Source organism: Podarcis raffonei, chromosome 5 (genome assembly GCF_027172205.1).
Source record: "Podarcis raffonei isolate rPodRaf1 chromosome 5, rPodRaf1.pri, whole genome shotgun sequence".
Classification (NCBI taxonomy): domain Eukaryota; kingdom Metazoa; phylum Chordata; class Lepidosauria; order Squamata; family Lacertidae; genus Podarcis; species Podarcis raffonei.
The window spans coordinates 73295570-73320812 of record NC_070606.1 but is presented as its reverse complement, the minus strand read 5'-3'; the positions used below and the strand labels follow the sequence as shown (position 1 = coordinate 73320812).

At 40.0% G+C, this 25243-nt stretch overlaps 1 protein-coding gene across 1 annotated transcript; it reads right to left on the bottom strand.

Annotated features, from left to right (window-relative positions):
- DAW1 (dynein assembly factor with WD repeats 1) lies at positions 1-21505 on the bottom strand. The gene is made up of 13 exons (XM_053390123.1): positions 21354-21505; positions 18544-18616; positions 16304-16448; positions 12437-12495; positions 11736-11858; positions 11484-11583; positions 10817-10924; positions 8902-9008; positions 5754-5856; positions 4443-4557; positions 3291-3367; positions 1214-1376; positions 1-169 (listed from the first exon to the last, which is right to left on the bottom strand). The coding sequence occupies exons 1-13, from the start codon at positions 21391-21393 to the stop codon at positions 135-137; spliced, it is 1248 nt and encodes a 415-aa protein (XP_053246098.1). The 5' UTR covers positions 21394-21505; the 3' UTR covers positions 1-134.
- Between the last annotated feature and the right edge of the window lie 3738 nt (positions 21506-25243).

Genomic DNA, 25243 nt, shown 5'->3' with positions numbered 1-25243 from the left:
TAAGTCTACTTCAGTAACATTTTTAAAAAGGCAAAAACAGAAAACAGGTTTTTAAAGGGCTTAGTAGTTATTGCCTGTATAATAAGCTCCTCATATAAAAGCCACTGGGAAGTCGGGTCAGAGATTGTCCTCAATTAGCGCCATATCCTACATGTATTATCCTTGCTACCTAGAAAGAAAAGTAATAGATTAACATTTCAAATGTCATTCATATATCTATAATATAAAACTACAGCTTCCTGTTATTTGGGGCAGGAGATATTTCAAATACATCCCTTGTTCTCAAATTCATTGGCAATCTTGTCTTCCAACTATGATGCAGTTGAATGAATTAGAGTTTAGCAAACGACACTTTGCAAATTTCTCTCCTTTGAAATAATGAGCCAACTGCACAGTAATAGAACACATGCTTTGTATATAGAATGTCCCAAGTTGAAGCCCAAATATCTCTAGATCAAAAAAATTATCAGGTAGGAAGGCTGAGAAATTCCCATGCTTGAGATCTTGGAGAGGCACTTAGTTTTAGAAAAGACAGAACTACTGAGCATAAGGCAGTTTCGTGTGTTCTGGGCTTTTAATAGGAACCCAACAGGCATACATTCAAAAGGTGCACCTTTTCTCATCACTAAATCTCTGTGCATCCCATGAATATTTGTCTGCAATGCTGTTGTTAAAGGCATAGAGCTTCTATCAGGAAAAAGGTGCCAACACAGATTGCAACCTACAGATATCAATATCTTCCGATGAATGCGAGGCCACCATCTAAGAACTGCCAACCTAACTCTTCTACATATTCTAAACTAGTTGTGTTGAAATGCTGTAGAAAAGGCTTCTTAAATTTGGCTCTAGGATTACAGTTGCCTTAGTAATGCTGCTATGCCCCCATTCCCCTCTTATTGCAATGTTGGAAAAACACCTCCACTGATGAAAGAGGAAAGCATATCTATTTGTTAAAGCTTGCTATTCAATGGCTGTCCCGTTCCCCCACCCCACCCTACTTACTTAACCCAACTTCTCTAGGCCAGCACCCCATTTTGAAACAATTCAACTAGTGTGGAAAAGCAATATGCCACAAAAATAACTGTTTGATCCAAGTTTTCAACGGAATTGGACTGAATGAGGCATGACAACAGAAACCAGGAAACTGTCCTTATTTGACATCACTTTAGTGTAAACAAGTAGAAGGACAATTTTCAATATAGCTGTTAGTTACCTGTAATGATTATATTGCCCTTGTAATTGAAAGCACACGAAAATATTTCATCAGTGTGGCCTTCTAGTATTTGAATGCATTGTCCTGTCTGAGGCTCCCAAAGCCGAGCTGTCTTATCTGAGCTGGCTGTAAGAATGCGACTGCCTTGAGGATTGAAACAGATCTTTTAAAAACAAAGAAAAAAGAATTATTTTTTAAAGAGGCAAGGAAATGGCATTACTTATCTTAAAGCTTGTCCACCATGGTTCACGCAGGTTTGCAGTGTCTGGGACAACAGCCCCTGAATATATTTTGTCTTCCAGTTTCTATCTACACGGGTAGATTCAGAGGCTGGAGTGGGCTGATCAATAATAAACCCTTCAAAGCAAGGAGCTTTTCTGTCTTTCATCTTAAAACAAGGGTCACGTCACACATTATCCTGTGAAACACTTTATCCTGTGAAATACTGTGAAGTACTTGATTCCAAGTAGACAAATATTCACAAAGTGGCTCAATCATGGGTGGCTTCTGTGAATAAATTGTGGTTTTAATGCTAAACACGAGCCTTTCAAAAATTATAACACTTGCTATACCATATTTTATATTTGGGATTCCATTTCTGAGAACTAAATAGTAACTTATGAAACATTCCCAAAGAAACAACAGCAGAATTGCTATTGTTATTCTCAGTTCCACAAGCCAGCACAATGACTTAAAGTGATCCAAGACAGTAATCAAGGAGCTTGCTCAGGTAGGAAGGAATTGCCACCTCAAGATAATAACTCTGGGATTATTTAGGATTTATTTGTCAAATTTGTATTCCACCCTTCATCTGAAAATCACAGGACAGTTCACAACACAAAAATACTAGATAAAAACACAAAATACATGATAAAAACAGAAACAAAAACAAACCAAGAACCCCCGTCCCACAAACACATTTAAAAGGCCATAGAATATTCAGCCAAAGGTCTGGTTATAGAGAATGATTTTGCTTGGAGCCTAAAGATATGCTGCGAAGGCACCAGGTGAGCAATGGAGAGAATAATGAATTACAGTTAACTAGTCACATATGCAATGAGGAGTTCAGTAGCCAAATATAATTGTGACGTTAATATTCAATTAGCGACTAGCCTCATGTTTGAAATCAACATTCCAAAAATTTAAAATTCTTTCTCATCCACCTGCACCTTTATTCAATAATTTCTGCCCTTTTCTCTCCTTTACCAAATAGGTCAGTTTAAATCTAAATGTTACTCTGGAGGTTCCTTGCAGGCCTCCAAAGGCCTTAGTGCATCTCTTTAGTGCATAGATTCATAAGCCACATAAACCGATTCTTGAAAGCAGTCCTTTAACCTCTACCTATTTCTGCCTCTCAATTTAGGGGCTGAATCGTGACATTTGTCATTTCGTATGTGCACAACAAATGGGAAACATTAATGAAGTACATATAAAATTGTGGGATGTAGAACTGTTATTTCCTTAGGAAACTCATAGAAATAACTTTAAAAAGAAGGAAGGAAAATCCAAAGACAGGCATTCCAAAACCTTACATGGAAACCGTTTTGTATTCTATTTGAATATCTTTCTGCTTTTTAAAAAAGTTATAGAATCAGTAGCAATTCTTCATTTCTTATTGAATCTACAATGTTTATTTATTTTATGTAAAATAACTATAATTACTACTACTCTTTAAGCTTTCGGAACTAAAAAAAGAAATTGGAAATTTTAATCTGCAAATATAATTTTATCCTTGCTATATTAGATTCATCATATCACAGTGCTGCCAAATTTCATCACACAGACAGTAATATTTCCTTTAATCATCCAAACAGATACTGAACCTGTCACTGCTCTCCAAAATTTAAATGACAAAACAGAGTATCTAGCCAACAACACTGCCATAAATCAGGAAACATATGTATGGGCTGCCTTCGTCTTGCTCATGCAGTATGGATTTAAGAACAACTTAAGCATCTGTCTTTAACATATATATATATATATATATATATATATATATATATATATATATATACACATTTATGCAAATATTCTCAATTTTTTTACCAGCAGTACAGAGAAATAAAACAACAGTCACCTTTGAAATTTCTCCTCCGTGGCCTTCAAGTTTTGATACACATTTTTTTGTTTCTGCATCATAAACTCTTGCTGATCCTTCAGTAGAAAACAAACAAAACAATCATGAGTTTAGTATAGGCATTTACCTGTTGTGCTTAAACACATCTGCAATTTTGTCAGGAACCAGAGCAGGCAAATGTTAGAAATGACTGGCTGCAACTCAAAGCCCACTGATTTAGAGTAGGGATGGGTGAATCTCTCAATTTTGGTTTCCCTTAAGTTTCTCATTTTTCAAATCTCAAGTACAGTTCTCAATGTTTCAGTATCAGTTGGCAGATTTTTTTAAAGTTCACATGAAAATTCATCAGCCTTTCCAAATATATCCTAATATACACATTTTTGTATACAATTTCCCCTAATATAATGCATTTTTGCAAAAATATATTCACTAATATAACGTAATATTATTTTCAACAAAATATGTTTTTATATGTACACTTTAGTATATGCATTTTTGATTGGACACCAAAATTCAGACTTCAAATTTTGAAAGATGGTTGTGCTTACATTCTTGTATTGTTTGGGAAAGTACAAATTAGGTGGGTTTGCCTTGAAATGTAAACTGAATTGAATTTGTCCCCATCCCTATATGGGAGTAGCTACCATTGCTATGCATACTCTTTCACTATAAACTTTTGGTGTTCTGTGGTGGTCACTGAAAGCAGGTTAAAATTGCATGGTCTTATGAGAAGGCGGCACTCATACGAAAATGGTTTGGAAGCTTCTAGACTCATTAGACAGATCCGATATATGAGATAGCTTGGGGCAGAAGACTGAGTTAAATATCACAGCCCTGTGAGAAAGCTGCCAAAGAGCACATCACATAACACATTAAAAATGGCTCACTATATGGATATAATCATTCCTTGGTGTTATTATGGAGGTTTTCCACAAGATTGGCTGTATTAGAAAACTTAGCCAGTTTCCAGAACAAGCATTCACCTCACCAGAGTTCCTCTCTTAGAGGATTCTTTCTTTGCCCTCATGTGGAGTCATCCATGATGCACAGAAGGAGCTACTGGGAGTTGCCATGTTACCCCCCAAGAGATGCTCTTCAAATCAGCTGACACGCGATGAAGACATTTTAATAAAAAAAATCAATTTCACCTACCATCAGCTGAGGCAGTTGCAATACGCTGGCCAGTGTAATCAAAGCAAACGTCTAATACTTCATCATCGTGGCCTGTTAATGTTGCCACACGCTTGCCAGTCAGTGCGTTCCACAACTGCAATGTGGACAGAAAGCAAAATAATGACAGGGAACCCAAATCAGCTTCTTTATTTATTTGACTGAACTGCTTGCGGCCTGTGTAGCTAGTCAATCACTATTCGTTCTTTCATATGAGCACACAGATTTGGCAGAAAGCAAGGTTAACAAATATTTTGCTTGACGTGTTACCAGCACAAGCCAGATATCTCCTGGAATTGATTTCCATGCTAGCAGCTTATTCACAGATTCAACTCTTATGCCAATAAAGGCTAGAAAAGAAAAGAAAAAAGAACTCCCCAGAAGTCAATAAATGTTGGTGTTTCTTCCCTAAACCAGGCTAGCCTGTAGCGTTCCTCTTATTTTCTGTATTTCTTTCTTTTGAAGTGTGATATTGCAAATGAACTGGTGGGGCATTTTTAGAGATAAGCTTTGGGCCTTTTTTTAGAAAGATGGAATGTAAAGGAATTGGACTTTACTGTCCTGGACTGTTTGTCTATAAAATGGGAATGCATCTTTTTACCTGTCTGCTCATTTGGGAAGTATAGGGTTAATGTGGAGTCTTAGCTGGTGCCCCAGGACTAATAAACTATCAAGGCATAGGGTCCACCATTGCTGATGTGACTAACTGCACACCTGTGTCTAGGGGTGGGAAAATTAAAAGCTCCCAGCTTCCTTGTTCCTGCAGCCCAGATCTGGAGGGATCAAATGACAGACAGGGAGAAGCTATATAAGCAGGTGGATAGCCAAGAGGTGGGTTCACCAAGCAGATCTCAGGTGATACGCAGAGATTCTGGAGAGTTTGAGAGGAAGGCTTCAAGGAAGAAAGGCCTACTTGTGAACAAGGAATCCTGCTAAGAGCCTGGTGAGTTGAGATTGTTTTGGTTTAGGCAAAGTGGATCACATTTAACTAATTTTGTTTTTGCTCCAAATGAAATATTCTGGTTTTCTGCAACCAGCACTGAATGCATATTATCAGGCAGTGTGTACATGCCCTTTGTCTATTATTTTAAAGAGATGTAAGAGTAAACCTACACCTTTATTCTATACCTGCTCTGGGGGAAAGCTAATTTTCCCCACACGCCTTCATGCAGGCCAAGAAGAATGTATTCCTGGATTCAGACCTACAAATGTATGGGTTAGTCAATACTATGATTATTTTTCGTATACTACTGACAGCAATAAATCAGGTTAATAGGGATCCAAGTATCTTACCATGCATGTTTTGTCCATTGATCCAGTGATTATAAGAGTGCAGTCCCAGTTGAACTGTGCACTACTTATTTCTGCACGATGGCCTATTAAAGTATGCATCCTCCTACCAGGAGAGAATAAAAAACATGTTATATGGTTGATTCAAATATAAATGTATTATGCAAAGGGCATCTATAAAAAGAAATAGACAAAATGCTACAGGTTAAATCTTTAATGTTTCCCCAGTCATTTGCAGTGCAATCCTATGCATGCTTAAAGGTAAAGGGACCCCTGACCATTAGGTCCAGTCGTGGCCGACTCTGGGGTTGTGGCGCTCATCTCGCTTTATTGGCCGAGGGAGCCGGCGTACAGCTTCCGGGTCATGTGACCAGTATGACTAAGCCGCTTCTGGCGAACCAGTGCAGCGCACGGAAACGCCGTTTACCTTCCTGCTGAAGCACTACCTATTTATCTACTTGCACTTTGACGTGCTTTCGAACTGCTAGGTTGGCAGGAGCAGGGACCGAGTAACAGGAGCTCACTCCGTCGCAGGGATTCGAACCGCTGACCTTCTGATCGGCAAGTCCAAGTCACAGTTCAATGAGCTGTACTCCCAAATAAATATACATAGGATTGCAGCCTTTGTATTACAATTTGACCTACACGTGCAAGTCTACGTAAATCTTCAGAAGCCTCAGATCTGATTAACACAATTTTCTATGGAAATTGTTAAGGAAATTTTTCCAGCGCTTAATCTTTCCACACATAAGCACACAAAAATGTTTGTAAGTGATTGGATGCCAACTGCAAATACAATATTAGGCAGTTGACAGTTTCAAAGCTTTGCATTTGGTTACTAAACACAAGTAAAATAAGCATGCTAAATTAGATCACTCTCTAGGGCATCGGAGGATTTTCCAATGCAAACTAGAAATTTTCTGATGCCGACTACCGTAATTAGAATTAGCATCAGAAAATTATCCAGTGCACATTTGTACCCATATAATACACAAGGACACATGGTGGGTACACATCTGGGAGTCTCAGCTGGTTATGACTCCCTAGCACCTGTCCACTGCATGTTTAGAAATAGTATTTTTCAACCTAGATACAATTCAGTTGCAAAACAAGACAAAAAGTCTAATTCAAGTATTACTGGTTATCTCATAGATAATCAAGAGTGGACAATTACACAGGCAGAACATATAAAGTCACAGGGCAATAATAGTTCACTCCTGTTGGCAGACCAATTCTGTGTTACAAAGATGTCTTCAAATGTGACATGAAGAGTGACAGCATCAGCTCCGCTGTGTGGGAACTCCTTGCAGATGATGAGACAGACACTGAGGTTGGGTATCCATAGCAGTGAGCAGAGGAGGAATGACTGCTGGGAGGAGTGCAGAGCGAAAAAACGAGGTGGTGCATCTGCATCAGCACAACCAGACACCTTCATCTACCCCAGCGGCAACAAAAACGGGTCTCTCCTGTTTCTACAGCTATAGCAGGCGCTGCAACCTTCCAACAAACTGACTTTACCCCCAAAGCAACACTTCTCCTTTGTCTCCGAGACAGACAGATGCCAAGCTGTTGCTACAGCACAAAAGAACTCTAGGGTGCTGGTTTTATAGCCCGCTATATTGTTCTCCATATAAATACATTAAAGAGAGTTTTGAAGCCACATGGGCAAAGAAAAATGCTTCACCTGACATCATTTTGATGCCAGGTGATTCACAGGTGGGCAGTTCCATCTACCAGACCCACTGAGGGCAGGCTAATATATATTTCACTTTGAAGAAAGTGTGAAAATTAGTTGTCAATGACCATTTAGATCCTATAGGTTAAACCCTAGAAAACCTTAATGAGTATGTATACTGCAGAGAATGTAAATCAGTGTGTTTTTGGGGTCACAGAATAGTCATCACTGCAATTCAAGAAACCATTAATGAATACCACTGCAGTCATACCACTCTCTCATGCATCCATGTTTTTGTGTTTATGTGTGTACACAATCAATCTTTAACATGTGTATTCATGTGTTGCCTATGGTTCAGTGCTCATAACCTATACAACCCTTATATAATACGTGTAACTTGTGGTCCTTCTTAGACTGCACATAAAGGTAAAGGGTAAAGGGACCCCTGACTGTTAAGTTCAGTCGCGAATGACTCTGAGGTTGCAGTGCTCATCTCGCTTTACAGGCCGAGGGAGCCAGCGTTTGTCCACAGACAGCTTCCGGGTCATGTGGCCAGCATGACTAAGCTGCTTCTGGCGAACCAGAGCAGCGCACGGAAATGCTGTTTACCTTCCTGCCAGAGCAGTACCTATTTATCTACTTGCACTTTGACGTGCTTTCGAACTACTAGGTTGGCAGGAGCTGGGACTGAGCAACATAGAGACACCTTAATTAATGGTTGCACCAAATGAAAACATCACAAAAGCAAAAATTCTGAAGGGGGGGAAATTCCTATTTGCTTGTGGTAATTTCAAAAAATATATATATTAATGTTCACAAACCAATTACACTATTTAATTCATATCATGTATTTATAATTATATTGACCCTTCAACGATAACTTAAGATGGGAAATGAATGTTATTCCAGGCTCATATAAGTTATTGCTGATCATCACAAGGCTTTTAATGTTTCCACTGTATCAATTTGACAAAATGTTATTCAGATGCATTAGTTTCATGATACCAAAAAGACCCATAGTTTCCCATGAAGGCTAGGGGTGGTCTCTTTGCAGACCTTGAATAGGACCTGCCAGTCATATTTGGGTTTGATGGACCATTGGTCTAATTCAGTATAAGAAAGCTTGTGCCATGATTATTCAATACAAGCCTCCCAGGTGATGAAACAAAGGTCTAAGATTAATATCACAATATATATCCTCCACTGCTCTGCTATATCCTACATAACTTGCCAACACAGAGAACTATTATCTTAGCTTTCTGGCAGATGGAACTTTGAACTGTTGCTAGGGAGAATCGCAGAGAAGCAATATGCCTAATTTTCACCTTCCTGGTTTCTAGAAGCTTATTGTTGCTTGAAATGTATTAAATACAAACAAATAAAGGCAGATTTATAATTTGAACAACTCTAGAGCCTGTATAGAATTATTTTAAGAGTTCTGTAAAGCATGAAATAAAACAAGATTTAAAATAGTACCTGCCCGTGCCAACATCCCACACTGCAACTGTATGGTCAAAGGAACCAGTGATGATTCTGTCTCCTGTAGTATTAAATGATAATGCAATAATCTCTGCAGAGTGCCCCTAAAGTTATAAAAAGAAGGTTTAAAGTTTAAACAAAGATCTTTATGTAGAAATAATCTAGGACAGGCATAGACAAACTCGGCCCTCCGGATGTTTTGGGACTACAACTCCCATCATCCCTGACCACTGGTCCTTTTAGCTAGGGATGATGGGAGTTGTAGTCCCAAAACTGTTAGGATATAGTTCCATTCCACCTTAAAAGGGTACAGGCATGACGATTGTGTATCACATGCTCGTTTACATCCAGCTCTAGTTGGGAACTCCAGTTCCGGAGGGCCGAGTTTGCCTACGACTGATCTAGGATTTATAAAGATGTACAAACTTTTATGATTCTGAATTTTGTTTTCTTTGTTACTATTATTTTATGGAAAGCGATCCTGAAAAAAAATCCTTCCAGTTGTCTGTAAACATACAAACTTTATGTTTTATTCAAAAAACCATTTCCCCCCAAAGATTCAAAAAAGAACATAGAAAATCCCAGTCTGGATGGGCAAAGTATCATGTAATGTAAGGTTCTGGGTCACTTCTAGACAACCTGCTTATTGAGCACTCAGTCTCAGTTGCTTTCATGGAGGTTAGACAGTCAGCTATTATACTGAGCATTCATTCTGATTTATTTGTGGGAAGGTTAATTAAATAACACTGGTATCTGGGTTCAAATCGTCACATTCAAATCATGAATCTCACTCAGTGACCCTGGGTCAGTTACTGTCTCTCAACACTAGCCTACCTTACAAAGTTGTTATATATTTTTAAATATTTCCCGGACCTCCATGGAGGAAAGACAGAAGAAAAATGAAATTTTAAAAATTGAGTATATTGCAGTGATAGAATTATACCATCATCCAAAGTTTGTGCAGATTTTTAAAAACTGTGAAGCAGCCAATAGCAATACCTGTCTACATGTATTTGTGATATTATTAAGAGAGCTCTCTTCAATCTTACAGGATATATTAAAGGTAAAGGTAAAGGTAAAGGGACCCCTGACCATTAGGTCCAGTCGTGGCCGACTCTGGGGTTGCGGTGCTCATCTCGCTTTACAGGCCGAGGGAGCCGGAGTACAGCTTCCGAGTCATGTGGCCAGCATGACTAAGCCACTTCTGGCAAACCAGAGCAGCGCACGGAAACGCCGTTTACCTTCCCACCGCAGCGGTACCTATTTATCTACTTGCACTTTGACGTGCTTTCAAACTGCTAGGTTGGCAGGAGCTGGGACCAAGGAACAGGAGCTCACCCCGTCACGGGAATTCGAACCTCTGACCTTCTGATCTGCAAGCCCTAGGCTCAGTGGTTTAGACCACAGCGCCACCCGCGTCCCTACAGGGTATATTATAACCCCTTTATTTATAATCCCAGGTAATAATAGATCTGAAAGCAATTATAGTGCCTTTGAGTGCAGGAGAGGTTTCAAAGAATATTACCAGTCCATTTTAATCAATAAAGCAGGTCATTCTACCTTGTAGTAGTAAAGCCACATCTGGAAAAAGTATGTTATTTAGGCTGCAATCCTATTCACACTTAGCTGGGAGGGAGCCCCACGGAACACAGTAGGATTTCCAAATAAATATGCATAGGATTGTTCTGCACTTAAGATTTAATGGTTTTTAATTAGTATCACAGCTTTCAGTCTTCCTTTATGTTTGCTTAATGCATTATTTAGCTACATATGCTAAGAGTTCTGCATAAATTCTCGTCTCTGAATTTTGCAAATGATAATTAAGAACTGCTCTTTTAATTAAGAACTGCTCTTTTAATAGCAATTTCACAAAAAAACACCCAAGTCATCACTAATAAGAGCTGCAACCCACTGTTAATCTGACTACTTCTTCTCCAGTCTGTATGTCCCATAATTTAGCTGTGGTATCCATACTTCCAGTAGCAACCAATGTACTTTGAAGATTAAATGACAAGCAAACCTGTTAGGAAAAAAGAGAGAAGGAAAACCTTTATAAGAAATTCTTGGATTTTCTGTTCTCCTAGGTACTGGTCCCAGTCACAATATGTTAGAGCATGACAGTAATTGTTTCTAGTCATTGACTGTTTATAGGCCTGTAAAATAAAACATGACAGCCATAGGATCATAGCTGGTAATAAAGATTCACTCATTTGATTGCTTGGAATATTTTCCTTGGGGTACAGGAAGGAATTTTACTCTCACAATTAGACCATGTGGAGGGACAATGTCCATTGCAATTACGGTAATAAAGGAGCCCATTCTACCTTGTAATGATAATGCCACAGAATCAAGAAAAATATGTTACAACAAACATGGAGCTACTACTGCTCCATATCTTCACTTAAGTAGGTACAAATTATCGTCCCAGATTTTTTTGAGAATAGTAGCATGTATTGTGGTACTTGTTAGCATAGTTTCACTGAGAATAACAGAGAAAACAACACTTAACTTTAAAGAGGTTTTTAAGAATTTGATCGTACCATATGTAGTAATGATTATTCCAAAGCTCCTGTACTCACTATTTCTGCTGTGTGTCCCCTAAAGGTGTAATAGCACTTTCCTGTGTCTACACTCCATAATTTGCAGGTCTTGTCAAATGATCCAGTTGCAATCTTGTCACTAAATTTTAAAGAATGAAACAGAGTACAAGGGGAAAGTAAAAAACGATTTACAAAGAAGAATTAAAATGATTTGGATGTAGAGTACCAAAGAAATAATGTGCTGAGGCCATCTAGGGCTTTAAAGATCAAAGATTCTGAAAAGTTGCATACCCATACGGATTATTGAAAGCAATTGCATAGACCACATTCCTATGTCCTTCCAGAGAACGTAACTCTTCTCCTGAAGCAGTGTCCCAAAGTTTGCATGTTCTGTCATAGCTTCCAGTGATAAAACTAGAGTGGACAAGAAGAATGGAGGGTTTAAGAAACATTTCTTCCATATTCCTCACCCCACAATTTAAGCCACTGCTGACTACATTGCTAAAACATCTCAGAGGGATCAGAAAAAATATAACTTCTTGTGAATTGACTCTACTGCTTCTACGTTCTTCTCAATTAATGATATTTTAAAAAACATGTTGGGTTTTTGTTGTAATTTACGTATTTCCCCTGCTCCCCATCCCCTTTCACTTTTCTCATTTGATTTGATTTGATGAAGGATCAAAGACCAGGCAAGAAGCGTATAAGGAGAACAACTGGGGATCTAATACAAGGGGAGGGAGGCAAAACAAGAGATATCTTACATTTTCCACTGTCATTTTGCTGTATTTTCTTTTACAAAATAAGAATTGTTAACTAAATATGTTGGATTTTGGCATTTCCAATGCTACTAATTATCTTAATAACCCTTTTTTGAACCAGAATCTCAGCAGAGGAAATTATAGACCGTAAAATACTATACAGTATTCAGTTTATATTTAGATAAGCCTTGGAAGATCATGCATAGTTTGAATTTAAACACCCAAACTTACCAAGAACCTGATTTGTTAAAGGCAACATTAGTCAGTGGCAATATATGAGCCCGGAGTACCTGAAATTAGAAAATAAAGGTAATATAATTTTCTTTACATTCCTAGGTATTTGCCTTCACAAATCTAAATACTTAAATATTATTTTAATCAATGGGAACAGCTAAACTAAAGTTAAGCACTTTTAAGTCACATTAATCTCAGTAGTGTTGTTTTAAGGCTACATTTACTTTTCCTATTGAACTCAGCGGGGCTTTGGAAAGACTGGGCCCATTTGGATTAAAACCTTATGCTATAGCAGCATGTTGTATCCATGACACATTCAAATCCCTATTAAGTTGTGTTACGACAGCTTGCTACTATGCTGGGAACACCACCACCAACAAAAAACCTTTATCACCCAGGAAACTGCAAAGAAAGGTATATGTTTACACCAACTCTGTGTCTTCATTTAGGAGGTGTTGCTGGCAACTGCAATCTGCTATGAAGTGGAAATGCAACACTAGTCCTCTTTCCAATTATACTCTGCATACCCCTAATTATTCCTCACGCTCAATAGATTTGTGCAGTTCTTATTACTGCACAAGAAAATCACTACCAGCAGCACTCTTTATTATAAGGATGGGAACACTCAGACCTGCGGGCCAATTGCAGCCCACCAGACCTTTCTGTCTCATCCACAGGACTCTCACCAGGCCTCACCCCTTCCCTTGATCAACAGCCCTGATCTGTAGCCTCCTTGAGTGTTTACCTTGCTGAGATAATGCTTTTTGTCTGCCTGGGTGAAGATTAACATGTATGTGTGGATACAGTATGTGTTACTGCATGGCTAGAATGTAGCGTGCTGTACAAAGGAAAGAAGCACACTGATGGATTCCTCTGGATTCCTCATCCCTGCTTTGTCACAATTCAACTAAAGTCAGTTTTGTCTGTAACTTTCTTGTAACAAATCTTTGAGTAATTAACTATACAGGTACATATCCATTATTCCTTCTCACAATACTATTACAATCTCAGATATTCAAAGCTCAACTGTCAGAACTGGATCCATGCCTCTAGGTGAATTAGTGAAAGGTACTGTATAACTCTTAAAAGATTTATCTACAATTCCTGACTTTTGCAAAACAAAAGAAGGGGATATAGATTTGGAATTATGAAGTAGCCTGTATGTGGGGTCATGAACCAGCCAAGTTCAACTTATTATTTTTTAAAAGAATAAAACAGCAGTCAACTTAACAATGTGAAAGTGTGGAGCACTGCAATGACATTACATCAGTGTAATCACCTTTTCAAAAATCAGAATAAGCCAATATTCAAGAAGCTGGTGTTAAGACAATGACTAGAAAGAAAAACTATTTCTGAGGCCAACTGTGTGAAAGCACTTAAAAACTCTTAAAGTCAAGCACAAATAGTAAGAGAATGTGAGAGACACCGCTTCCTTATACATATTTTCAAGAGCAGATTGCACCAACATTGGATCTGTTGATCTGGGTAGAAAGATAGAACATATTCTCAAGCATAAAAATTTTTTCCTTCCAGTAGCACCTTAAAGACCAACTAAGTTAGTTCTTGGTATGAGCTTTCGTGTGCATGCACACTTCTTCAGATACACTGAAACAGAAGTTGCCAGATCCTTCTATATAGTGAGAAGGTAGGGAGGGGTATTACTCAGAAGGGTGGTGGGAATGGGTGATTGGCAGATGGCAGTGTATCTGAAGAAGTGTGCATGCACACGAAAGCTCATACCAAGAACTAACTTAGTTGGTCTTTAAGGTGCTACTGGAAGGAAAAAAAATTTTTGTTTTGACTATGGCAGACCAACACGGCTATCTATCTGTAACATTCTCAAGCATGCATGAGATGTTTTGTGAGTGTACCCAATTTGACATATTTTCATCAACAGTCAAACTCACTGTTGTCTTTTCACAAACAGCTTTTTACTGGTCTACAGCATGGAGCAGCTCAACCTTCACAACCGATTCCCCACCCCACCCTGCACCCTGCTCAGAAGCAGAAAACAGCCTTATATTGCTAGCCAAAGGATACAGATCACTTTTCACTGCTTGGGGAAAAGGGGGGCCATGAAAGAATCAGGAAAGCCTCTCCCAAACATTGACTAACAGCTTGAGTTCAGTGTTGTGCTGTTCTTTAAAACCATCAGATCCCCAAATTTCAGCAACAGACTGTCTGTCAGCTGGCGCTCTAGAAGAGACAATGATCCTCATGTGTGGATAAACCTCATGCTGCTAGATGAAAAGTAGTGTACTGTTCTTAAGAGATCTATCCACACTCTTTGACATCAAATGCAGATAAGGAAGGGACACCAGTAATAGCTCTGGTTCATATTTAAATCAATTTTTTTCCACACAGCTATTTTACATAGAGACCATCCCTTCATATAGTCTTCCTATGATTTTCCTCCCACCCCACCATACAAAAATACAGGCTTTCTGAGAGTCTGTGCTGATTGTAAATCAGCTACTTAACCACATAATGCAGCAAGGATATGTGCATCAAGCGCTGCAACTTATTTTCCAATATGCTCGACTACTTGTATGTATTGGTTAGCTCCCGGTGCCAGTCTCTTTCAGCAGAGATAACCAAGGGAGTGATGAGTGAGTTCCCTGGAGAGGCTAGGCTCTGGCTGAAATCCTCTTTCTGAAAATCAGCAGCAATTAACTTGCTGGTTAGGTAACTCAACACTGCCATCTGGCACTGTGAAAAAGGTACTGCAGATTGTGGAAAAGCTACTGAAACTGACAACAAACACCCCCAATTCCACCACCCACAGGAGTTGTGGTTGTTATTAAATGTATTACCTGCCCTTCATCAGCAGGTCTCAGGGTGGTTTGCAACAATTTAAAATCCAATTATAAAAACAGTTAAAAACAACTTGCAGTCACAGAATTGGAACTGTGTGAGAATTAATATATTCATGTGATCTGTTGTCAGAACAGAATATTAGGTAAAAAGCCCAAAACCACTGCACTCAGGCTTGGCCTTCCATATGACATCTTCCCCTGAGCAGTGGCTCATGGGGTGCAGAGGCAGTGGCAGTGATGTAGTCATCAGGCAATGGCAGTGAGGCTGAGAGAGCTCCAAACTAGCCAAAATGGCCCAATAAGTTTATTGTCACCACTGGGAGGACACCACTGCCTTCACCCCACTCACAAGTTACCACTTGCTTCTACTTGCGCCTTTACAGAGTCTGTGGACTAGGGCTGCACAACCTGAGAGGCACCAACCTGAATGCAGCCCATATTCATGCATGGTGTTCCACTAGGAGCTTGATAAAGCTGCTTCTTCTGCCAGCCAGGAGCAGCAGAAATTGAACTTGAGGCAAGCCACAAAACATTGCTAACTGGCATTCTCTGGGGAAGTGGGACACAACCAGCTCAGGCCTGCTTATCCAAACACAGGAAACACCAACATGTAAATAACTACATTCCTCACTCATAAGCTGCTTCAGTATACTCAAACATGATCCTTAGAGTCCATATTAAAATAAATAACTAAAACCTGCAATGAAATGTTGCTGTGTATCCTTAAAAGGGTGCCAGCCGGCCCTGCCCTCCTCCATAATACTCCATTCCATCCCTACAACCTAGTTTCTATTATCCCCCATAACATTCCACGGCTACAGAGCATGCTCACTGGATTGTGTGAGGGTCTACTGCAAACATCTGTTTATGTAGCATAAGCAGGCTGATATCTCCTCCTTTCTCAGCAACCCTGCTTTGGCTCCATTTCTGCCAGCTCTCACAATGACCTGAGAGCAGGACAGTTTAGCCAACAGCCATTTAAAACCTCTAGTTTCTGTGTATTTACATAACTGAAAGCAAGTATCAGAAATTGTCGCATGGCTCTTACCTTAAAAAGATAGAATTTGTGGTCCACCTGTTGTCCTAGCTTCTCTTGTAGTCGCAGTATTAAATGTACAACCTGGTCTTTACGTGATGCTGTGATGAGAGGTTCTGCTTTTCTTATATCTGCTACTAAGGCTTCTACATCTGTACTAAAGTAGAATAATGTTTAAAGATATTAAAACACAATTATCACCTCCTGAAGTTAAGAGAAAATGAAATCCTTCTGTTGCTTTTATCAACCAGAATGAAAGGGGGAAGGGGAGTCATTTTGATATTTTCCTATGTGCCAACCACAGAGATTATCCTTCAGAATAGGGGCAGGGTACCTGTGGGTCTCCACAGATGTATTTTTTTAATCTTTCCATAAAAACAGATGTACATTTATTTACATTGAACTCTATGGGATTTACTTCTGAATAAACACATAGAGGATTGGACTATGTCATAGAAGCCTCAGAGCACACATTAGTCGGGAAGATAGATACACAATTTCTTGTCCCCCACAAAAGTAGTAGACAGCCACTGGAAATTCCTGAACAAAAAATTTTTTTTCTTTCCAGTAGCACCTTAAAGACCAACTAAGTTAGTTCTTGGTCTTTAAGGTGCTACTGGAAAGGAAAAAATTTTTTTGTTTTGACTATGGCAGGCCAACACGGCTACCTTTCTGTAACTGGAAATTCCTGAGTTCACCTAGAAATACCTAAGTCCAGTGTCAGCTACTAACATAATCCACACCAATTGTAAAACTTTTTTTTTCTAGGTTAGGCCTTGCATCTTTTGAGTATAAGACAGGTTTCCCATTTTTCAGTCATTTTATTTACAATTTTAATGTTTTCTATTTGAATGTGATTAATTTTGAATATTCTGTATGTTTAGGTCTTTCCTAGTGACTTGTTCATGCAGGTTTTAAAACAAGTGGTCAGCTCTACTCTGCTACTTGAATTTAAATAACCTCAGTGACAGCACTCATTTCTGTTTTTTGTTTTAATTTCAAACAACATGCTAATTTGTCAAAAAATATCACATAGTCTTAAAAAGTTTACTTTGGCATTGTGTTTCTCAGGGTTATTCATGGGAGGTAAGGAGTTAAAATTCTCTTTAAGCTAAAAAACAAAAACAAATATTCTAAAAATAATCTCAAAGCTTTTGGTATGTTAAAAGCACAGCATCATCACAGGGAACAAATATACAATTTACAAAACTAGATCCTGTTTGTGAAGGACTTCTGTAAGGATAGTCTCAATGGTGAAGGATGTATGTTCCACTAGGGAATAACATCCATTGAACAAATGGAATTTGTCCAGTATATTTTCCATACAGGTCACTGACATGCTCAAGGACTACATTTGTTAGGTACGTTTAGTTCCACTGAATGCTTTAGTCTCACTGAAATAAATATTGGACTTAAAGCTAGCCATCATGACAACCTTATCCCAATTATTTCAAGGGGACTTCAGCATAATTAATCTAAATCTAACCCAATGTCTGTTTTCTGAAACATTTCTTTGACATATTCAATTTAGCCCAGGAAAGCTCCCAGGATCAAGTCTTAATTGTGGCTTTGAAAGACGCCTTTTGCATGCTCCTGCCAGTGCACATCAAGTAATCAAGGCAGAGGTGTGCAAGAGAGGTTTACAACAAATATGAACACCAAAGCCAATATATATCTTTATATGTCTAATTCAGATACACTTTATGAATGCTGGAGATCGTCTTACAAGGCATGAAATGCATCTTATATTTCTTACTCACATATATCCCATTGTGGGAATACTATGTTTTTAGAACATATGAAGCTGCCTTACACTGAGTAAGACCATTCATCCATCTAGCTCAGTATTTTCTATGCTGACTGGCAGAAGTTTTCAGAGTTTCAGACAGAGTCCCTCCCATCCTCACACGGAGGTGCCAGGGATTAAACCTGGGACCTTCTCTATGAAAGGCTACAGCCCTTTCCAAAAATGCTGTAACTTCATCAGTTGTGAAATGGAAACCACACACCCCTGAATTTTCAACCCTATGAAGTTTTCATTGAAAGTAGCAGCCATATTGCTAGATATGCCATAGGAGACAGGATTGGGCACTAACACCTGAATCTTAAATGACTGTACTTGGAAGAGGATGATTTGAAAGCATGATTCAATATGACCAAAAACACTGCAATACATTTCTTAGCTGTTTAGCAGATTTGTATATATCAGTAAAGTTGTTCTGTGTCAATATCCAGCAAAATATAATACTCACGCAGCACTGAGATCCAGTAAATCTATAGATTTGGTTTTCACTTCCCCACCTTGAACATATTCCAAAATAATGCCTTTGAAGAAGCAAAACAAGACAAATATTAATTCAGTATCAAGCTAGGTTCTGATGGCACACAGTACAAAGACTGACCTTCCCTTCGATAAAAAAATCCTATTGATTTTAGTAGCAACACATCTAACTTAAACCATATAAGGGAGCAGAATCAGGCAGGCATCTTGTCATTTTCTATAGTGACACATGGTAAGACACAGGTCAGGGGGCAAAGAACTGTGAAACTGGATGCATATGCTAAAGGCTCTTTGAACTTATGGCCTTCAAAGGCAACCCCCATTCCACATGACAAGCTGCTTTTCAAATGTGAAGGGTGTTGTGATATGGCTTGAGGATTTCCTGTTCAAACGGGAAATGCCACTGTCCATGTACAAGCCCACACAATCCTACATCTTCTCAGATGTCCCTCTATGTGCAAAGGATTCCCAGTCACTGAAGCAGCTCTTTTGAACTTCAGCTAGTCTTCACATAGAAAAAATAAATACTGACTCTTATAACCAATGTAATTATTCATGATACACACAGAACTCTGGATCATCCGATAGAACACCACATCATTAACTTATGGAATTCTCTGGCACAAGATAAAAAAAGAGAACAGGAAAACGGCCCAGGAAATAGCAGAAGTGCTGCTGTAGATGAAGGAGGAAGCTTTGCTAGTGTTTTGTTTTTGTTTTTAAAGAAAAAGGTAGACCAACCTTGATAAGGTGAATGAAACATAAAAAATTTAAAGGCTTTGTAAAATAGGGGGCGATAGTTGTAACTCTCTCACTAATGATGTTACAGATACAATTTATGTACATGTAACTGTACACAACACAGGAGAAACTCTAGTTAGTAAAAGAATCCAGTTTTCCAGCAACAAAATTAAGTGGTGCAATATGTGATGCCCCTGAAACAGAAATGCCTTTTTTAGGAATACCAGTGTGGTTCCTGCTACAGTTGAGTTACAGTAGCTTGCATAAGCCCACTTGTGTTTGTCCATGGCAAAGGCTCAAACACTTTAAATGGCTATTTGCTGGTCTGAATAATTGACCTGGGAATTCAAAGCTTACCCTTAGATGGTCATGGCCATCTAAGACTGATACTTTCAGGTTACTGTAGGATCATAGCCCAAACAACTGATAGTATAGAAAAGCAGAAGCTACTTCACCAACTTAATTTACCAGTTTGAGATCTTCCAAATATAAAAGTAAATCTGCAAAATATGACACCCTGTCTAATATATATAACAACTGAGATATACATAGAAGCAAACTGACTGCCACATTACCTTTATTGCATTCTGTGGTAATCCAGTTACAAATAATTTGTGGATTCTGTATTAGACTAATGCTTTGATATTAGTCTGTTGTTCCCTATAGGAAACAGTATGATATACAGTATACCATTATTTGGCTTATGGCTGAATTGTCAACATTACACAAATGTTTGTAACACTAGGGATTTAGTAGAATGCAGCTTTTCTTCAAGTCACCTCATACATCAATTCATAAGTAATAAATCATTTCAGCTGACAGCAACTATGGCTTTTTATCTACCCATGGTGCACAACCATGAGCTGAGTACTTTGTGTTCCTACTGCCTGTCATATGCTAAAGTTATCTTGGTTACCATAAGGTACTTTTAGTTAAAACTCCACAACTATTAAATGTCAAAAGCCTATGCACTGACTTCAGCAGAGTGGTCAATGTAACTGTCTATCAGAACCATCTAAATGTCATCCTAGGCAACCACAAGATAAAGCTGTCACAGATAGAAAGGGTCAGACAAATAAGGCCCAGTTATTTTATTTATGACATTTATATTGCATCATTTCTCCACAACACTGAATGCAGCAAACATGATTTTCTTACCCATCTTATCCCCACGACAACCCTAAAAGGTAGGTTTGGGCTGAAATAGTCACTTGGAAAGCTTAATGACTGAGTTGGGATTTGCACCTGGATATAATAAACTAGCACTCTTAACCATGACGCCACTCTGGCCCTCATTGTGCATTATTCCGGTACATCTTCAGTGTGGGGGACTCATACACAAAAGTGTATTTCAACGGGGTAAGTCCCATCTTTGAGCACTTGCAAGTGACTTTTCTTTTTGAAACCCTTCCTGCGTTTGCTTTTGATTCCCCATTAACTATTAATTTAATTTCTAAAAAGCACAAGAACATGTTTGAAACAAGTTTCCCCAAAAGAGTAGGCATGGTTACTTCAGAGTTAAGGAAAAGGCACTCTGCACATCCTCAGAGAAACTATGTTTCTATTGTTATTTCACATTTCATGGTCGAGGCTGCAATCCTGTGCTCACTTATCGATTTGGCTTGCTTGCTTGCTTGCTTCTTTAGAAGCACTGCCAGTCCATGCAATATGTTCAACGCATTAAACCTACTACGGAACAAGCTCTCACTGAAGACGGAACGCAACGGAGCTTCTTTTCCATTCAACAGACCTGCTGAGCAAATAGGTTCCGGGGCTCAACCGTTTCAATTAAACCTTTCCCCCCCACTCTGCGACTCTTTCCCCTCCACATTTGTGTTTCTCGTGTGTGTGTGTGTGTGTGTGTGTGTGTCATTGTATATAGCTATATCCGTTAACCCTTTCTTCCCCGACTCCACCATCCCCTCCTTTCAATCGCCCACGCTTGCCCGCCGCACGTAAGGCTTCCCCGTCGTCATTCTCCCGCTCCCCAACTTTAACATTGACTCTCCCCACACTGTCCTTCCCTGCCCCATTCCGCACCCGGAGGGTAATATCTTAGCAAGAACCGCTTCAGCTTCATCTCGTCCCGGGCGGCCGAGGCCTCCAAGCCGGCGCCGTTGTCATAGGAACCAGACAAACCGACGCTCTCCGCAGCGCGCACGCGCGGCCCGGGACCACCCCCGCCCCCTCTCCTCCGCCGCCCGCAGCTGCTCCGGCTCCGCCCTCAGAGGGCTGACTAGCGGGGGTCGGGGGGGTGCATTGTGCGCGAGCGCCGTGGGAGCTTGGCGCGTTTTTTGAGCCCGTTGCTATGGCAGCAGGGCGTGAGGGGATAAGTCACCTGCTTCCCGTTGCCTCACAGTGGGGTTTTTTTTGGGGGGGGCGGTGTCGTAAGAGGAATTCGGAGAGGAAACCGCGCAAGAGGGTAAGGGAGGGGCTTGCATCGCGATCCTATGAACCATTATTGCACCTAAGACGGAAGCTGTGGTGCGCGAGCCTGTTTTATTGTGTTTTGTCCCCACACAGCCATAGTGCCCTCTGGGTGACCTTGAGCCTGTCATTGTCTCGCAGCCTGCCCTACCTCACAAGGTTGTTGTGATTGAGGGGGGGTCTTGTTGTACTCCACCTTGAGCTCCTTGGTACCTCGGGTTACATACGCTTCAGGTTACAGACTCCGCTAACCCAGAAATACTACCTCGGGTTAAAAACTTTGCTTCAGGATGAGAACAGAAATCGTGCTGCAGCGGCGCAGCACGATTAGCTAAAGTGGTGCTTCAGGTTAAGAACAGTTTCAGGTTAAGAATGGATCTCCAGAACGAATTAAGTACTTAACCCGAGGTACCACTGTAATAATAAAACGAATTATTACTCAAAAGGCCCAACTGACTTCAATGAGGCTTGCTCCTAGCTAAATGGAAGTAAGGTTGCAGTACTGTAAAGGTAAAGGGACCCTTGACCATTAGGTCCAGTCGTGACCGACTCCGGGGTTGCGGCGCTCATCTCGCTTTATTGGCCGAGAGAGCCGGCGTACAGCTTCTGGGTCATGTAACCAGCATGACTAAGCCGCTTCTGGCGAACCAGAGCAGTGCACAGAAACGCCGTTTACCTTCCCGCCAGAGCGGTACCTATTTATCTACTTGCACTTTGACGTGCTTTCGAACTGCTAGATTGGCAGGAGCCGGGACTGAGCAACAGGAGCTTACCCCATCGCGGGGATTCGAACCACGACCTTCTGATCGATCGGCAAGTCCTAGGCTCTGTGGTTTAACCCACAGTGCCACCCACGTCCCATCCACAGTACTGTAGCATGATCCAAACCAGGAAGTAGCCACTCTGAACTCAACAGCATACGCTCACTAGGGAAATGTGTAGGAAGGAGTGTAGCCCAGAGATACTTCAAAAGGTGCAAGCAGCTTTGTGGGTGTTTCCTAGAGAAGAGCTTCCCTCCTGCCGTCACAACAGCGTGTGCAGAATTTTAGCAGATGACGCTTATTACGTTCAAGGAATGATCAGGCTCTACGATGAAAGACGTGGAGGTTTAAAAGTTGTGCAGAAGGAATGTCAGAAGTTGCATCTTCTGTGTATTAGTGCTGGACAGGTGGAAAAGTAATCTTTAAGCAGTTTACAGGGATGCAATAAATCAGTTAGAATCATAAAACGAAACTTCAGTTAAAATGCCTGTGAGCCATGCATCCAAGCTATGGGGGCCCACCAACAGCGACTCCCTCCAAAGATATTGGTGATTGGGCAGGGATATAAGGCAGTCCTTGAGGTATCCAGGGCCTTGTAAATTAGTACAAGAGTTTTGAACCTGGCCTGGTAGTGTATTGGCAGCCAGTGCAAATTTTTTAGTGCCAGAGTTATGTGCTGGCAATGGTCTGTCCTTGTTAACAGCTGCAGCATTTTGTAACCGCTGGAACCCCCAGACCAGGCCCAAAGGTAGCACATTGCAATAATCAAGCACTGAGATTACCAGTGGAATTGAAGTGTAGCAGCCCTTGCCCCACCCTAATTATTTAAATGCTCTTTATCGGGATCACAAAATTCCGTATAGAATTTATTAACCTCCCCATCCCCATCCCCAAGCACCTGTCAAAAACCTAGTTCCTCTAATTTCAGTTGTGACAACAAAACTCACAGCTGCCTCTACCAGTAGAAAGGGCATGATACTAACCATTACTATGCCTCCAAACAAAGGGGAATGAAACAGAAAAACCTCAAGCACACCAAAGTCACTGGAAAGTATTGAGACTTTCTGTAGCTGCTGTGGGGTTATCTTGCAAGAACAAAGTATTAGTTATCTCAGAAACAGTACTGTCTAAAAGAGAATTGATTTAACATATGTTTCTGCAGCTTTGGAGAAAATCAGCAAGTTTGCAGAGAAATACTTCTGCAAAAGAGCAGTGACTGTGTACTCTTTCCTTCAGTTATCAATATTAATTAATCCTGACCATGCTCAAAGCATGGAAAACACAAATAGGCAAACTATCCCCAACCCCATCCCCACTAATCCCCCTGGCGTACCACCCATTATTCCACCATGCAGCACAAAACCTCCAGATAAAAACCTGGCGAACCAAAGGCTTATATCGCCTAATAGACTTATAAAAATAACAAACCCTTGTCAACACAAGAAATACAAGACAAACTAGAAGACACCCAAATGACCTGGTTAACACAACACCAACTACATGCCCTCTTAAACAACCCAACAGTAAAATCAGCAGCAACTAGGCCCCTGACAACCTTCGAAAACCTCCTCCTAACAACAAAGGGAAATGGTAAAGGGACGGTATCTGCAATATACAAAATACTACTCCAAAACCCCGCAAATCCCCTAGACGCAATCAAAAAACAATGGGAGAATGACATAGGCTATGAGATTAACCCCAGTCAATGGACCAGAATGTGGTCTAAACCCCCCTTTAAATCCATATCAACGAAAAGAAAAGAACTCACACTGAAACTCACCTACAGGTGGTACCTAACACCAAGGAAACTAGCGCTAATACACCCAGGAACCTCACCAAAATGCTGGAGAGGGTGCACCTCCACAGGCACATACCTCCACATGTGGTGGGAGTGTCCCAAAATTCAACTATTCTGGACAACAGCCATACAAGAAATATGTAAAATAACTAAGCAAGTAATAGACATCACCCCAGAATTGGCCCTACTAAACATCTTCCAAGACAACAATGACAATAATCCACCAACAGCATACAAATCAATATGGCTAACCTGATCCAAAACACACACACACCTCACTCACACACGAAAACAAAGATCACCACAGCCAATCACAAGCAAACAATCACACCCTAGGCCAACCCCAACCTCTCTCACCACCAAAGGAACACAAGTGAACAACACAAGCAATGCTGACACCAAACTCTACATACATTAAACATAATAGAAACACCGCCACCCGACCCCACCCCCATCCATCTTCCCTCTCTCCACCCCCCCTTTCTTTTTTCTTTCTTTTTTCTTCTCCCCCTAATGCCTCAACAAATGAAACGGATTTGTAAAAATGTTACATGGAAGAAGAAGAAAAAAATACGAGGCACTACACTTCTGTAAAACAAGAAAATCCTTAATAAAAAATATTTTAAAAAAAATATTAATTAATCCTGATCAGATACCCAAATAAATATTGGTGGTAATCAGTGAACCTTCAAAGTATTCATATTGACAGTATGAACAAATTTATATACTGTGGGAAATATATGCAACGGTAAAAAAGGCCAAGTTGTTTAAAACTTGAAAAGAAAATTAACATTATAAGTCAACACAAATATGATACAGGTCAGAGTTTAATAAAACACCACATTTTCAAAGCATTCTTCTGACTCCCTGCTGTTTACCCTTTGAAGATGAATCTTTTATGCTTCAAAGTCAGGAAATAAGATACAATAGCAGAGGGTTTCTAA